The 16,802-nt window shown below is 40.1% G+C and overlaps 1 protein-coding gene across 3 annotated transcripts in view; it reads right to left on the bottom strand.

Moving 5' to 3' along the window:
* PDXDC1 (pyridoxal dependent decarboxylase domain containing 1) overlaps positions 1–16,802 on the bottom strand; it is a 53,304-nt gene that overhangs the window by 10,983 nt on the left and 25,519 nt on the right. For all 3 annotated transcript variants that reach the window (XM_058569999.1, XM_058570001.1, XM_058570000.1), the window contains 8 exons: positions 16,646–16,714; positions 15,073–15,151; positions 11,153–11,237; positions 10,191–10,239; positions 9,938–10,039; positions 8,653–8,778; positions 4,933–4,983; positions 82–145 (listed from right to left, as the gene is read on the bottom strand). In XM_058569999.1, the coding sequence (XP_058425982.1) occupies positions 82–145; positions 4,933–4,983; positions 8,653–8,778; positions 9,938–10,039; positions 10,191–10,239; positions 11,153–11,237; positions 15,073–15,151; positions 16,646–16,714 (625 nt within the window). The remainder of the gene's footprint in view (positions 1–81; positions 146–4,932; positions 4,984–8,652; positions 8,779–9,937; positions 10,040–10,190; positions 10,240–11,152; positions 11,238–15,072; positions 15,152–16,645; positions 16,715–16,802) is intronic.

Below are 16,802 nucleotides of genomic sequence, written 5' to 3'. Positions count from 1 at the left end.
ATCTACTTAACTTGAAATAGTTTAAAATTCAAAGCCCTTAAACACAGATACAAAAACAATTCTCTTTTACAAATCACCTACCTGAGCCTGGTAATTCCTGGAAGAATCTGAACACCACTACTGGAGAACTGAGCTCATCTTCCACCTGAAAAATGGAGGCTGATATTACCAGGTAACATTAAATTCTGATCACCTACAAAATGACACAGTGAGTTTGAAAAATAGGCTAGAGATGTTGTATTTTCTTAATAAATACATAAAAAGTTCAAACGTTAATTTCAGTTGTTAGAGAAACAAAAATCAAGAGTTTGTGAAAATTCTTACAAATAATTATAAGCCAGTTCTGAGAATATATTGCTGAATTATAATATTTGACACTGAAATTAAAGCAGGAGGAAATTTTAATAACAATGGATAAACATAGGTCTAACATTAAAGATCAAAAAACGCAAGGAAAAAGTAGAACGAGAACCAGTGTTGAGAAAGCCAAAGCTTTCAAGAATCCAGAAATTATACTAACTCAAGCAGGACTGACTGGAACTTTTTATACCCGTGGGAAAAACAGAACAAGTACTTTCCTCTCACCTTGTGAAACCCTCAGAGCAGGATACAAGTCCTGCTGGCAATGTAGATGACACTTTCTAGAACTGAATCTACATATTTTCTAAATCACCGAAGCAGTACTTATATTCAGGACAGGCATCAGACAACTAACTTCATTAACGGATTTTGTAACAGATGAAAACGTTCACTGCGTTAAGATAAGCCAGCACTTAAGTTCATGCTCTCCACTGAACAAATGTACAGTCGGCCAACAGCTTCACCATGTGGTCAGGCTACAAAGAGAGTGGCAATGCCCTTGACAGACTGGTACTTGGGGGTGGGGAGGGGGCATGGGGAGAGAAGATCTCTAAGCATTCAACAATTCCAGGACTACAATTCTAGGCGTAAAACCTATGTGTGATGTCTCACTCATAGGCCACAACAGGAAATGCTAACTTGGAAAGACAGGAAGTTGTTGGCCCAAGATCTTCTCTACTAACTTTTCCAAGAACTACATGGATGTGATTCAGATCAAGCAAGATATACATTCAAATCTGCCAGTTATTTATTGAGCCAATCCTTGGGCTTTCACATCTATTAGCTCCTTTAACTTTCACATAAACAAATCTACTAATATTTTTAAAGTTAGGGGGGCTTAATATTTAAATAGCTTAATAGCTAATACCGAAGTCATCAATTCTAAGTACGTAAAATGCTGGATTAAATATAACCAATAACCAAAAAAAATTTTAAACCATTGCTGGGCTTAGAAAAAAGGTGAATCCAGAACAAAGAGAAAACAGAAAGAATATTGCAGGCTGAGCTGTAGAGGCTGGGGAGAGGGGAGCACATATGGGCCTGGAACTTGGCTTGAACGTCGAGGGTCTTGGGTTTTTAGGCCCATGGGAGGGACAGTGGTGAGTGTGCATAAAGCCAGGACCCTGGAAGAATACTCCTTACTGAAAAGATGGAGAGAAAAACTCTACCCACTGACCAGCAAGAAAGCTCAACTCTGCCTGCAGATGTGTACAGGGAGGAAAACATCCTCTCATGAGAAATCAAAACGTCAGGTGTGCTCTGCACCTGGACTCGATGTCCCAATGTGGTACAGGATTCCTAAAGCTGTGAAACTAACATAAATAAGTATACTGAGGCCAGTCACACAAGAAAAAAACATCCAGCTCATAATAAAAAAAATTACAACACACCCAGGGAGCAAGAGCCAGCAGACACAACTGAGACGATGATTTGTGCCCCCAAGAACTGAAATACTAAAATAATCTGAAATAGACCATAATAACTACGTTTAAATAGAGAAATGAGGGACCAGAAACCAGTAAAAAAAAATGATTATAAAAGACAGAATGACTCGAAAAAGAGAACATCCTGAAGTGAAGAGTCACTGAAAGTGAAAATGCAGTGAAGATGGGTTAAATAGCAGATTAGAGGCAGCTCAAGAGGAAATCACTGGACTCAAACAAAGGTCTGAAGAAATGCGCTAGAAGGCAGCAAAGTGATAGAGACGGAAAGTATCAAAGAGACTGGTGGAAGATGGAATGACAAGGTTCAATATGCAGCTAACTGAAGTTTCAGAAGGTAAGACTAGACAGAGAGGTCACATTTGAAAGAATGAATTTTACAGAATTGATTAAAAAAACTGAATCTTCAGGTTAAATAAGCACATGTCCCAAGCAGGATTTTTAAAAAACCCCTCACTTAGAGATATCACGGTGAAAGTAGCAGAACACTAAAGACAAAGAAAATCCTAAAAGCCAGCAGAGATGTAAACAGAAAATCATGAAAACTGGCATTTTGGGATTTTCCCCTTGCATGTTACTTTAGAATGTCCCCATGTGCGGGATAGGAGTCCAGTAAAATAGCAGCCTGTCTGCAGCTGCTGAGGAGACCTGGATTGGTACACTGACAAAGCAGTTCACAAAGGCCACCTGGGAACCCTGGAAAAGGCCTCAGTGCTGGTGCTGGTGAGCTGGGGGAGCGGGTCCGTTTCTGGGATGTGAGAGACTCCTGAAGGGCCGTCCAGATGGGAAGGAGGGCGGCCCATGGGAGCTTGGAGGAGGGAGTTACTGTGCAGTGGATACGGCTATTCTGAGGTAACGTGGGTTCAAGTCCTGGCTTTGCCATGTGCGAGTTATGGGACTCTGGCACAGAACTAATCTGAGCAACAGAAATGGAAATGACAACTCTACCACAGTGACGTACTGTGAGGATTCGATCACTCAGTATCTATGAAAGCACTATACAGATACTATGGTGAGAGCAGCAAGACATTTAGTAATGACATTTTCTGATGCCTTACAATCTCCGTTTTGCTTTCCCATACATTATCTGATCTGCCCTTCCTAAGGAGCCACTGAGGCAGGACAGATATTAATTTCACCTGTAGACTGACCTGAGCCAGAATGTCCTCTGATCAAGAACACAGGCTTTGGGGCGTGAATCCCAGCTCTACCACTTCCTAGCTGTGTGGCCTGGGCCACTCACTTAACCCATCTGTGCCTTAGTTTCCTCACCAGTAAAAAGCGAACAGCCATTGCATCCAGTGCATAGATTTGATTTAGTCACACTTGAACACCTATGCCAAGTACTGTTCTCGGCACAGGACCACGAAAAAACAGAAAGACAAAAGTCCCTGCCTTTACAAACTTCTGAAAGGAAAAACAGACAATGAACAAATATATAATATGAATTCGGGTAGTAATAAGTATGACAAAGAAGGAAAAACCCTAGGGGATAGAGTGATCGATGGCCGTGGGGCTGTTTTAGATAGGGCGGTCAGGGAAGGCCTCTCTTAAGAGGTGATATTTGAACTAAGATCTGAAGCATAAGAAACCAGTCATGAAAAGAATTGAGGGGAACAGTGTTTCCAGGCAAAGGGAACAGCATGTACAAAGGAGACTGTTGTGAGGGTTACATGAAATAATGCATGTAAGGTATTTAGTACTGTGCATAGTACACAGCAAGCATTTCACAAACAGCAGCTATGATGATGAGGATGATGATAAACGATTACTGTCAGGTCACAGTGCTTCACAGTGTTTGCCAATTATTGTATCCTCTACTGAGAAAGGCAGCTACTAGAAGACAGGATGGAGCAGCGTTTATGCCTTGTCAGTATGTGGCCTTACAAAGATGCTCCAAACCAAATGGTGATTAACTAGCCCCATCCGACCCTCCCTGCTTGGAGGAGAATGAGGGAGAAGTAGAGAGGACATGAGGAGGAGCCCAAGCAGGCTCAGCAAGGGAGGGACAGAAAGCACACAGGCCCAGCATGGCCTTGATGCCTACCAGCTTGCTCATTCTAGTCCGTAATTTGAGTTTCTCTGTTTGCAATCAAAGGAGTCCAACTCACACACCTTTACTGACAGCTCAGTTCCCAGGCTTAGGCGGTTAAGAGAATGACTCAATGTCACAGGGCCCCCGTGGTGTGGCTGAAATAGAATCCAAGTCTCCTGACTTACATTCATCCCTCTGCTTCTCCAGGGGGCCACTCTCCTCTTCCAAGCGAGAACTCGGGTCAACTCAGGTCAACCGAGTAGGCTCCCAGCTCCTCCTCAGAGAGCAATGCTGGCAGCACCCCCCCGCCCCCCGGTGCTTGAACAAACCACCCACTAAAATGGAAATAAACTGCATGCACTAACTTGAACCCCCAGTAAACTCAAATATTAGTTTTAAACTTAACTGCAGTATCCTGCAGAATTGTCAAAGAAACACCCAGTCACTCTATTTAAATTAGAATCTGACTTATATATTTTCTGAAATTCTAAAATACAATGAAGTAAAACATGAAAAGATTCAAACCAGAACTGACACTGGCTATTAGCCCCACTGAGTCCTCATTTCCTTGTCTAGTAATTATCTCCAGGGAGCGCTCTCAGATAGGTTCTGGTGTCTTTAGGAAGATACCACGGGAAGACAAGAGCAGAGCCACTTGCCTCTCTCTTCCTTATTCCTCTTTGTGCAAAGAAAAACTCCAGCGTCAGAGGGTTTCAGAAAGAGTAGCTCAAGGCATTCTGAGAGACAAAATGAGTTTTCATTTCAGGAGGATGGGTGTTCTAAAATCGCTGGGCAGGTGAAGTCAATGGTGTTTATTAGATCTTTGTGCAATTCTAAATTTTAACAGAATAAAACTACAAATGGATTATGATGAAAAGCACTGTAGGGGTCAAACAACGTATGGTGCAAATTTCTAGGCTTTATGCTAACTGCAGAATTAGGTCATCAGTACATGCACGATTCTCCTCCAAAGAATGTAGTTTTACTGGAGCTGCCACAATTCCACTGAAATGCATCCAATCTGCAGAAAATCATGCTAAGGTGTTGAAGTTAAAAGCTATTTACTTCAAAAACAAATCAAATTATATACTCTACCAAGATTTTGATGTGGTTCACTTTCTTCAAACTTTCTTGCAACCGCTGACTCTGAAAATGACAAAAAACAGCTATGTAATTTCATTTGACTGACACAACATATTAAGAAGCGGTTTTCATGAGGGTCTCTGCAGGTCTGCAAACAAGGATCTCAGGGAGATAAAGCCCTGTGCAACCTGGTGATTTCTAAGTCTGGCTGCCAATTTTTGCATTTCAACATCTGCAAATATTCCCCAGTCTTTCAGTTAAAAGGTACATTTAGTGGTTCCAAAAAAGCTTATTCTAATGAGACACGTGAATTTGTCAAATTAGCAATATAAGTCATTCACTCATTCAAAACTACTGAGTGCAAGGCAACAAAAGCAAAAATCAACAAGTGGGACTACATCAAACTAAAAATCTTCTGCACGGCAAAGGAAACCATTAACAAAGTGAAAGGGAACTTACAGAATGGCCATACAGAAGGTACAATAGGTACATCAAAAGATGCTCAACATCCCTAATCATCAGGGGAATGCAAGTCAAAACCACAATTAGATATCACCTCACACCTGTTAGAACAGCTATTATCAAAAAGACATAGTGTTGGAGAGGGTATGGAGAAATAGAACCCTTGCGCACAGCTGGTGGGAATGTAAACTGGTGCACCTACTATAGAAAATAGTATGGAAGTTCCTCAAAAAATTAAAAATAAAACTGTCATATGATCCAGCAATTCCACTTCTGGGTATTTACCTGAAGAAAACGAAAACACTAATTCGAAAAGATAATCTGCACCCTCATGTTCACTGCAGCATTATTTACAATAGCAAGATATGGAAACAACCTAAGTGCCTATCAATGGATGAATAGATAAAGAAAATGTGATACACACACACACACACACACACACACACACACACACACACACACACAGTGGAATATTATTCAGCCATAAAAAAGCATGAAATCTTGACATTTGTGACAACATGGATGGACCTTGAAGGACTTATGCTAAGAGAAAGACACACACTCTATGATCTCACTTATATGTGGAATCTAAAACAAAACAAGAAGCTCATAGCTACAGAAAACAGATTGGTGATTGCCAGAGGTGGGAGGTTCGGGGGGGGTCAGCGAAATGGGTGAAGGGCATCAAAAGATACAAATTTCCAGTTGTAAAATAAGTAAGTCATGGGGATGTGATGTACAGCATGGTGACTATAGTTAATAATACTGTATTGCATATTTGAAAGTTACTGAGAGAATAAATCTTAAAAGTCTTCATCACAAAAGAAAAACTATTTTTCTATAACTAGGTATGGTGACAGTTGTTAACTAGACTTATTACTGTGGTGATCATTTCACAATATATACAAATATCGAATCATTATGTTGTATACCTGAAACTAATATCATGTTATATGTCAATTATACCTCAGTAAAAAAAAAAAACTACTGAGTGCAAATGTGTGCAAGGCACAATACCTGACACCGGGCGAGGAGGAGGAGCAGAGTAACATGAGAGAGGACAGCACTGTTAAGAGCTGGTCAGGAACATGGGGTCTGGAATAGCCACACCTGGGTTCAAAACCTGGCTCTCCCACTTATCACCTGCAGGACCATGGATAACTTATTTAATCTGCCAGTTACTAGCTATGACTTGGGACAGGTTCTTTAGCCTCTCTACGCTTCAGTTCCCTCAACTATCAAATGGGAATGATAGTATCTATCTTACAGGGTTGTTGTGAAGATGAAATAAGTCGATGTATGGTAAGTGTGTAGAACATGGTATGCATCATGTAAGTGACAACTACCGTCCTCACCAACACCATCATCATCCTTACATTAATACCTCAATCCCAGTTCTCCTACCACTGATGTGGGGATGAAACAGTATCTACCTCATTAGGTCGGAGTTCATTAATTCAACAGATATTTATTGAGTGTTAGACACTGAAACCCCCCCATGAAAACGAATTCTTAATATGTTATCAGTGGACCTTAAGTTCTAGTGAAGTTGTGGGGATCGAATGCGACAATGCATGTACAGTGCTTCAGAGTGCTTGGCACTGAGTAAGTGCTCAATAACCATGTCCCATGAAGCTAAAGATGAAGATGATACCGCTAAGAAGGAAGAAGAGGAGGAGGAGGACACTGATTTTTGCTCTCAGGGAACCTACACCTGGTATGGAATATGAGGCATGAATGGACACACATAACTGCACCTGCTAAATTTCCATGCAGTTTAACATGTGCATTTAGCAGTGGTGAGTCAGCAACAGGCCATCACTCAAGCCCTCAAGAGGATTTGAGATCAGCTACAGTGTTTGCTTGCAGGAAGATGCCAGAGCTGCAGCGACCTCAAGGGTTTGGGAGTTAATGTCATCATTATTTTCCTGCAGTCTGTAAGCCAAAGGGAACTGAAAACACTCTCCCTTGAGTGCTCAAACCTTCCCCAAACTGATGAAGTTACTATGGCAATAAAGGCTTCTCTTTCCGAAGAACCCAACCTCAAGATGTGAGCCAGTAGCCCAGTGAGAAAACGTTTTAAAAAATGTGGGGCTTTCATAAACATAATGAACATAAATCTTAAAACTGTTTAATGTAAACATGAAACTACTTCATTTAGAATAGTTTCTAATGAAATAGAAACAATGTTAGAATGAACTATCCTCACATTACAAACCGAAGGACTACTGCTACAATAATACGAAAATAGTAATTTTTCTTAAATACAAAAATGACACTAGAGGAAGTGCCAATTCCCCAAGAATATATTTAAAACAAAGATTTCTTCTTCTTTTTTTGTTGTTGCTAAGGAAGATTCGCCCTGAGCTAACATCCATTGCCAATTTTCCTCTTTTGGTTTGAGGAAGATCATCCCTGAGCTAATATCTGTGCCAATCTTCCTCTATTTTGTATGTGGGTCCCCACCACAGCATGGCCGCTGACAAGTAGGTCCGCGTTTGGGATCTGAACCCCGGCCACCAAAGCAGAGCATGCCAAACTTAACCACTAGGCCATGGGGCTGGCCCCCAAAGATTCCTTTTTAAACCTATTTGCATTACTGTATGACTAGGCACTACTGTAAGAGCTTTACATGTATGAACTCATTAAGTCCCCATAAGGATCTCTGGTTACATCATCATCCCTATTTCACAGGGAAGGAAATGAGGTAGAGGGCTGACATTATGCTTTTAGACTTAGGTATACTCAGCTCTCAAACTGCATAAACATGACATGTTTTTGCTTTCTAAACTATAGCATAATTACATATTTTTCACAATTAGAACACCTCAAATAGAAAGAGAATTAGAATTGTCCCTAGAGCCTTGCAATTTGGAACCCAAGCCAGCTGGTGTTAAAAATATACATGCCATCCACATTCCACCCTGACCATCGTATTCCTTTACCCTCAAGAGTCAGGCAGTCAAGTGGAACATTTATCCCCCTTTTGCGTCCTTTTCCACTCCCCGGCTGTCATCTCATCCCCGCTGACACCAGCATTCATTTCAATCTGATTTCATTTGGACACAAACACTGGGACAGCCCCAGCAGTCTCTCCCAGAACTTTGAATAAGAAATGTACACCTACAGGGCAATTAGTCTGCCTTCTCATGAGATGAGAAATCCAGACAACAAGGTATTGGGTGAAGGGTAGATCAATGAAGTATTTTTCTGTCTCTGCTTTTGCCATGGAGTATCTGTGACTCATTTAAACTTCAGGTTCCTACTCACCAGTTGACAGGCATGCTTAATCCTCTCCACAATCCCGTCGAGTCCCAAGTATTGTAAAGACAACCACAGTGGCAGGGCACGGAGTTTGTCTGCTGGCTTATTTGATGTAAGTCCGGCAACTAAAGTCTAAAAAAGCCAATATGGGTTTATTAATCAAAGCCAATGAAACCACACAGCAGAATTAACTAGTTACCATTGACTATGCACTGAGTATGTGTGGGATGCTACACCAGGCACTTGGCTTGCATTACTCATTCGATCATCCAACGACTCCGTGAGGGAAGTATTCCTGGCAACTTAGCTCAGAGGCTTTGCTTTGTCCACAGCTTCATGGCTAAGATGTGGCAAAGCCAGGATGAGAATCCAGATGGGTCACATCCCAGGGCTGGAGATCTCAGCCACTCAAGAGGCAGCCTCTTCCAAGGCTGTTCTGAGGCCCTCAAATCCCTGGCCATAATCAGCTGAGCAAGAATTTAACTGGTTTAGCAAGAGTCATGTAAAGCTTATTTTGCATGTGCCTATCACTAATTGATCCACTATCAAGAACCACCGCCATGCTTTAAAAAAACATATCATGTTACAACCTTCTAGATAATGTGGATCACATGCTTTAACTACTCTGACAGTAATGCCACTTTTGGAAACCTAGTCTAAGGAAACAATTTGAAATACAGAAAGATGCTCATTATTTCAGTAAGAAAAATTTGAAAACATCCTAAAAGTTCACAAATGGAGAATGATTAAATAAACTGTGGTATTTAAGTGATAGAACATTATGCAGTCATAAATGTCATAAAAAGTTCTTCATACATGTGGGGAAGTATGAGGAGAATAACAGAAAAAATACATATGGTACAGTTTCACTTATGTTAAAAATACTCTTTTCAGGGCCAGCCCCGTGGCGTAGCGGTTAGGTGCACACACTCCCCTGCGGTGGCCCGGGGTTCGCAGGTTTGAATCCTGGGGGTGCACCAGTGCACCGCTTGTCAAGCCATGCTGTGGCAGTGTCCCATATAAAGTAGAGGAAGACGGGCACAGATGTTAGCCCAGGGCCAAGCTTCCTCAGCAAAAACAGGAAGATTGGCAACGGATGTTAGCTCAGGGCTAATCTTCCTCACCAAAAAATAAATAAATAAGTAAATACTTTTTTGGAAAAAAAAAAAAAGTCATAAAAGTGGCATTAAGGAGACTTTTCACTTTTTCCTTTGTTTTTCCATATTTTGCCCCCAGACCCAATAATGATTATCAGCCACTCCTCACTCCCTCACAGTGAGAGTGAGCTTACCAAGGCGGGATCGTCGTGTTTATAAAGCGTCACTGCAGGAACAGCCGGCAGACCCAGCCACGGGCCCGGAGTCAACGTCATGCTATCACATTTGGTCGCAGCCTACCAAAAAGAGGACGACTTTTTGTTAGACTATCAGAATACACTAAACCCACACCCTCCTCCGTTCATAAAACCCGTGATAAGCCATCAGGGATTAAGTGATTTTACATTCCTTCTTAAGAACACAGTATTCAGTAAATCAACAACATACCAGCACTGATGAGGAGACATAACCTAGAGCCAATGTTGCCAGATTCACACTGGAAGAAAAAACACCAATCTAAGAACTAATTATTTACTGCTGCTTATTCACTAAGTATGCACTTTCAAAAAAAAAAAGGCTGTGCTGTTCCAAGCTGGCATTTAAATGTCTTTCAGTTGTGTTATTAGTTTTTATAACAGCAACAGAAAATGTGGTATATACAAATTTCAGGAAAACCTTGAAAATGCATTTTAATCAAAATGTGTTTCAAGGGATGTCTCCTACTTATTTAGTGTAGTGTGTGTCTTATTTTATATCTTTCATGGCTATTATTTTCCAGTCATCATTCTTTCCCGTAGCGATAAAATAAAAAAGAAACTTACCTCATATGATGTGCGGGGTATGGACTACTTTGGCTGCCCTGCATCCTCTCCCCTGTCTTCTCTTAGCAGCACTCCAACAGCCTTCTGGGAAACCACCCCGATTTCCTCTATCAGACCAGAGCTTTGGGTGGAGGAGACGATACCACTCACTCCAGAGGTGGGCAAGTAACCTAAACTATCAGAGTATTACATTTCCCTGGCCACAGTGAGTGGTTCAGTGTGACACTTTTGCTGGGACTTCTGACCCGCTGGCCACAAACCTGGAAAGAAGGCTGGAGCTGCTGCAGCTACTTTGCACCATAACAGGAGAGTCTATCTACAGATGGAGCCAACATAGAGGAAATTAAACCAAATGACCGGGGGAGAGAGGAGGGAGGAAGACATCGAATCCTGGTCGACGCTGTGCCTCAAGCTAATCCTAGCAATGGTCTTTTTAGTTATGTGAGTCAATAAAATCTCTTCTTGCTTAAGCCAATTTGGGTTATGTTGTCATTTGGAACCCAAAGAGCCCTTAGTGATAAATGTCACGACCAAGTGAGAGCCTAGATGTCCACTCTTCACGTGGAGCCAGCCTCACCCCCGACTCACCCCTCCACGTGAAGCCATATCTCATACTGCTCACAGAGCTCCTTCAAACGCCCAATCTTATCCGTGTGCCCCACTGCTGCAGTTCCTAGGATAAAACACACAAAAAAGGATACTGAAAGGAACAAATATCTTCTGAGTCCTTACGGCATGATAAAAGCTTTCATATATGTTTTCTCCCTATGAGGGAAGTAACATATCTCTGTTTTATTGAGATCTTCTCTGTGGATTGGCTTAAAATCAACTTTTGCAAGTTGATTATTCAAGTTTTGAAGAGTGTATATTTCCGTTACATGTATCTATAAACTCAAGCTTGTTAATAGTGTTATTTAAATCCTCTATATACTTATTTTCTATCTACTTAATCTGTTGTCTCATGAGAAATGTATTCATGTCTCCTGCCAAGATGTGGGTTTGCTAATTTATACTTGTATCCCCTCAATGTTTCCTTTATATATTTCAAAGTTATGTTCATAAGCATTCATAACTATTATCTCTCTTAGTAGATTAGATGGAGAATTATTAGCAAATAACATGAAGTCCATTTTATCTCATACTAACATTGTTATAGTACTTTTGTTCTGTTAGTATTTCCCCAAGATATCCTTTTCCTCTCTTACTTTTTGTCACTTTCTGGGTTATTTCTATTTAGGTGTGTACTTTATAAAAAACAAACAGATGAATTTGGGTTTTTTTTTAACCCAATTGAAGAGGTTTTTGTTTTAAAATAGAACATGCATTCTGAAGTCAGTTTAAACCTATTAAACACTTTAACCCATTCCCTTGGTTATTTGTTTACACTACAGGCTTTGCTGGGCAGATCCCTCTTCACAGAGCGTAAATAAAATGTGGAATCATGTATTCTGCCAACTGTCCTAAATTTCCAGTTAGCAGAATCCCACCTAACAAGATTTCAAACCTCACCAACTACCTCAACAAACACAGCTAATGGAACTGGTTCTTTTGCAGGGTTTATGCCACACACACAAGTCTGTCTCAAATTAAAAAAAAATCTTAACTGACACATTTGGTTTAGTTGAAACAAGATCAAAGGCCAATGCATGGGTTGTGTCATATGACCCATCCATCAAAACAAAAAGCATAGCGCTGTCTTTTAGTGACTGGACCACGTTCATTGTCTTTTCACGTTTTTGGCAATGTCTGCTGGCTAACCCCTGGGATGCGTACTCTGGTGACGTCCCAGAGTCTCCTAAGTCATTCAGTCACTCAGTCACATGTGAATTGCAGACTCTCTCATCTATCAAGTGATTGAATATGGGTACATTTATGTTTCTTTTTAAACATACAATATGCTAAGTCAGGAAGGAAGGTGTGGTTTTCCTGCTAGAAATAAGGTGTTTAAGTGTTTTTTCTCTTTATTATTATCTTTTAAATAATCGGCCTTATTGATTGAAGTATAATTTACACACGATAAAATCCACTCATTTCAGTGTATGGTTCAATGAGTTTTGACAGAAGTATGCAGTGTGTGACCACCCACACAATCATGGTAGAGAATATTTCCACCACCCCAGATGGTCCCCATCCTGAAGTTGCACTCTTCTCTCCACTCCTCACTGGCCGCAGATAATCCTGATCTGTTTTCTGCCACTGTAGTTTTGTCTTTTTTAGAATTGCATATAAATGGAATCAAACACTACGTAACTTCTTTTGTGTCTGGCTTTTTGCACTTAGCGTGCTTTTGAAATTTCATCCATGTTGATATGTATATCGGCAGTTATTTCCATTTATTGCTTAGTATCCCAAGATATGGCTGTACCACAATTTGTTTATCCATTCACCCAGGGAAGGATATCTGGTTGCTTCCAGTTATGAATACTGCGTATAATTCTTTGTGTGGACATATGTGTTCATTTCTCTTTGATACATACCTAGAAGTGGGACTAATAGTTCATATGGTAATTCTATATTTAGCCTTTGAGGAACTGCCAAACTCTCTTCCAGAGTAGCTATACATTATTTGTATCCCTGCCAGTACTGTCTGCGAGTTCCAGCTGCTCTGCATCCTCACCAGCATGTGGCACTGTATTTCTTCCAGATATGGCATAGCAGCTCACTGTGATTTTAATTTGCATTTCTCTAATGTCTAATGATGTTAAACATCTTTTCATGTCGTTATACATTCATATTTTTTTTGGTGGTGTCTATTCAAATATCTTGTTCATTTAAAAAATTGTATTGTTTGTCTCAAACAATAATGTACAACAAAAATTTCACAATAAAAAAATTGTATTGTTCGTCTCAATATTGAATGGAAAAACTTATTTATGTATTTTGGGTACAGTCCTTTGTCAAAAAAATGTTCTGCAAATATTTTCTCCCAGTCTGTAACTCGTCTATTTTCTTAACAGGGTCTTTTGAACAGCAAAAGATTTTAATTTTTGATAAAGTCTAATTTATTGTTCATGCCTGTCACGTCCTAAGAAATCTTTGCCTAACCCAAGGTCACAAAGATCTTCCACATTTTCTTCTAGAAGTTTTACTGTTTGGGCTCTTATGTTTGGGTCTATGAACCACTTTTAATTAATTTTTGTATATAGAGTGAGGTAAGGCTTAAGGCTCATTTTTTTTCCATATGGATATCCAATTGTTCCAAGCCCACTGGTGGAAAAGACTATCCTTTCTTCCTTGAATTACCTTGGCATCTTTGTAAAAAAGTCAAGTGACCATATACATGTGAGTCTATTTCTGAACTCTCTAATCTCTTCAGTTAATCTCACATGTTCTTGATTTGTTAGCTTTATACTAAGTCTAAAAGTCAAATAGGGTAAGTCTTCCAATTTTGTTCTTTTTCAAAATTATTTTGGCCATTCTTAGATCCTTTGTATATTTGTATACATTTTAGAATCAGCTTATCAATTCTATAAGAAATTGTAGCCTGCTGAGATTTTGATAGGGGTTGAGTTATATCTATAGATTAATTTGGGGGGATGTGACTTAACAATATTGAGTCTTCCAACCTATACACGTGGCATCATTCCATTTATTTGGGTCCTCCTGAATTTCTCTCAGCAACATTTTATAGTTTCCAGTGTACAGATCTTTCATATATTTTGTTAAATTTAGCCATGAAGTTTTCATTTTTTTGATGCTATTATGAACAGTATTTTAAATTCACTTTCAATTGTTCATCGCTAGTATATAGAAATCCTGCAACCTTGACAGATTCGCTTATTAGCTTCAATGGCTTTCCTTGGTTTCCTTAGCACTTTCTATCTATACAATCATGCCACCTGCAAATAGAGACAGTTTATTCTTCCTTTCCAATCTGTATGTCATTTAATCATTGTTCTCGTCTTATTGCACTGTCTAGAGCTTCAGGTACAATGCCGAATATGGTAAGCAGAGTAGAAAGTGGTAGTTGACTTGCTGTCTACAAGGTGGCCTTTTTTTTTTTTTTTTAATTTATTTTTTCCCCCAAAGCCCCAGTAGATGGTTGTATGTCATAGCTGCACATCCTTCTAGTTGCTGTGTGTGGGACGTGGCCTCAGCATGGCTGGAGAAGCGGTGCGTCGGTGCGCGCCTGGGATCCGAACCCCGGGCCACCAGCAGCGGAGCGCCCGCACTTAACCACTAAGCCACAGGGCCAGCCCAAGGTGGACATTTAAGTGTGACATTTTAAAAATCAATTTAGAAAGGAAGCACATGAAGAAGTAGAGAAGCACTTACAACCTAAATGAAAAAGTATCCACATACCAACAAAATAACTCCCCAAACAAACCAAAAATTAAAGGGAATCTAATGAGCCAACTATAGTATTATAATTCTCACCACAATGCTGATACAGACTATCTTAAACATGTGGTGCACAAACATTTCTTAAGACTTGGTCTTTTTTAGGCTAAGTACCTAGCCTCTCTCTTATATGTCCAAAATGGAAGATTCCGGTTCATGATACTTACCAGCATTTGCAACAAGCAAAAGGGGCAGTTTTCCTTGTTCTATATCTTCTTTAATCAGTTTCTCCAGGAAGGCAACATCCTGGGATTAAAAGACAAACCACAAAAACACGAGGCAATCAGCATAAAAGCTATACAATGAAAAATTATAACTTCCAAAAGAAGATGATTCTCAAAATTAATCACAATTCTTATTCTTGACTATTTTTCTCTTTTCTCTAATCACAGATGTAAAAATCAAATAGTTTTTCTTGAAGACTAACTAAAAAAATCAGTGAAATGAAATTAAAGTTAAAAACTGAATATACAGGACCAAGACTCCTCTAGTTTTTAACATTTAAGTTTAAGAAAATGTTCTCTCAACCCCCAAAAAACAGCCAAAAATGTATCTCTAATGTTACTCATTGAGGTACCTGAACTAGAAAATCAAACTACCTTGAAAAGAAAGATACAATATTACATTAGTTTCAAGCATATGTCAACTATACTTTAATTAGAAAAAAAAGAAATCAGAATCTAAAACCTTATCCCTTTTGCTTCTGGCTTCAGTAGGGAAAGGCTTATCACTTGCATGCCTAAAAATAAGCAGAGGGGCCAGCTGGGTGGTGTAGTGGTTAAGTTTGTGCGCTCCGCTTTAGCGGCCCAGGGTGTGCAGGTTCAGATCCCAGGCACGGACCTAGGTACTGCTCATCAAGCCATGCTGTGGTGGTGTCCCACATACAAAACAGAGGAAGATGGACAAAGATGTTAGCTCAGGGCCAATCTTCCTCATCAAAAAGAGGAAAGCTGGCAACGGATGTTAGCTCATGGCCAATCTTTCTCACCAAAAAATAAAATAAAATAAAAATAAGCAGAATTCAATCCCAATACTATAATGAAGAACCTCATTTTAAAAATCTGCCAATTCATAAACCCAGGCAACAGTGATAATCATTTTGAAGGAATTTCTGGTGCTTAATTGTATTCCATGTTTCCACTTAAAGCAGGTGATATAGTGATTACAAGATTCCTTAAGAGCCAAGTGCTCCTGACCTATATACTAGCCAACCTTCATGGACATTCAAATCCGGAAGCATGTAGTATGCAATGGGAAGATCTAAGCAATAAATGAATAAGCTACTAATTATCTGGAGGCCAGCAAACAGAACTTCAGTTTCTGGAGGCCAGCAAACAGAACTTCAGTTTAAAGGAAGACATAGTTTCAGGGGGCCGGCCCCGTGGCTTAGCGGTTAAGTGCACGCACTCCGCTACTGGCGGCCCGGGTTTGGATCCTGGGCGTGCACCGACGCACCGCTTGTTGGGCCATGCTGAGGCCGCGTCTCACATACAGCAACTAGCAGGATGTGCAACTATGACATACAACTATCTAGTGACGCTTTGGGGAGAAAAAGGGAAAAAAAAAATAAGGAAGAGGATTGGCAATAGGTGTTAGCTCAGGGCTGGTCTTCCTCAGCAAAAAGAGGAGGATTAGCATGGATGTTAGCTCAGGGCTGATCTTCCTCACAAAAAGAAAAAAGGAAGACACAGTTTCAAAACACAATTCCATATTATTTTACAAACCAAAAGGAGAACTCACCATCTGATGCTGGGATCCAAACATAGTGTTACAGGGCACACGACACAAGCAGGGGAAGGGCAAGCCGAGCTGTAAGAAGGAACATACAATTTGATAAGAAAGATCTCTGTCACCATTCACTTATGCCCCCAAAAGATTGTGGCTCTAAGACAAGTCA

Source organism: Diceros bicornis, chromosome 26 (assembly GCF_020826845.1).
Source record: "Diceros bicornis minor isolate mBicDic1 chromosome 26, mDicBic1.mat.cur, whole genome shotgun sequence".
Lineage (NCBI taxonomy): Eukaryota > Metazoa > Chordata > Mammalia > Perissodactyla > Rhinocerotidae > Diceros > Diceros bicornis.
The sequence above is the reverse complement of the archived record's forward strand: the minus strand, read 5'-3'. Positions and strand labels throughout refer to the sequence as shown.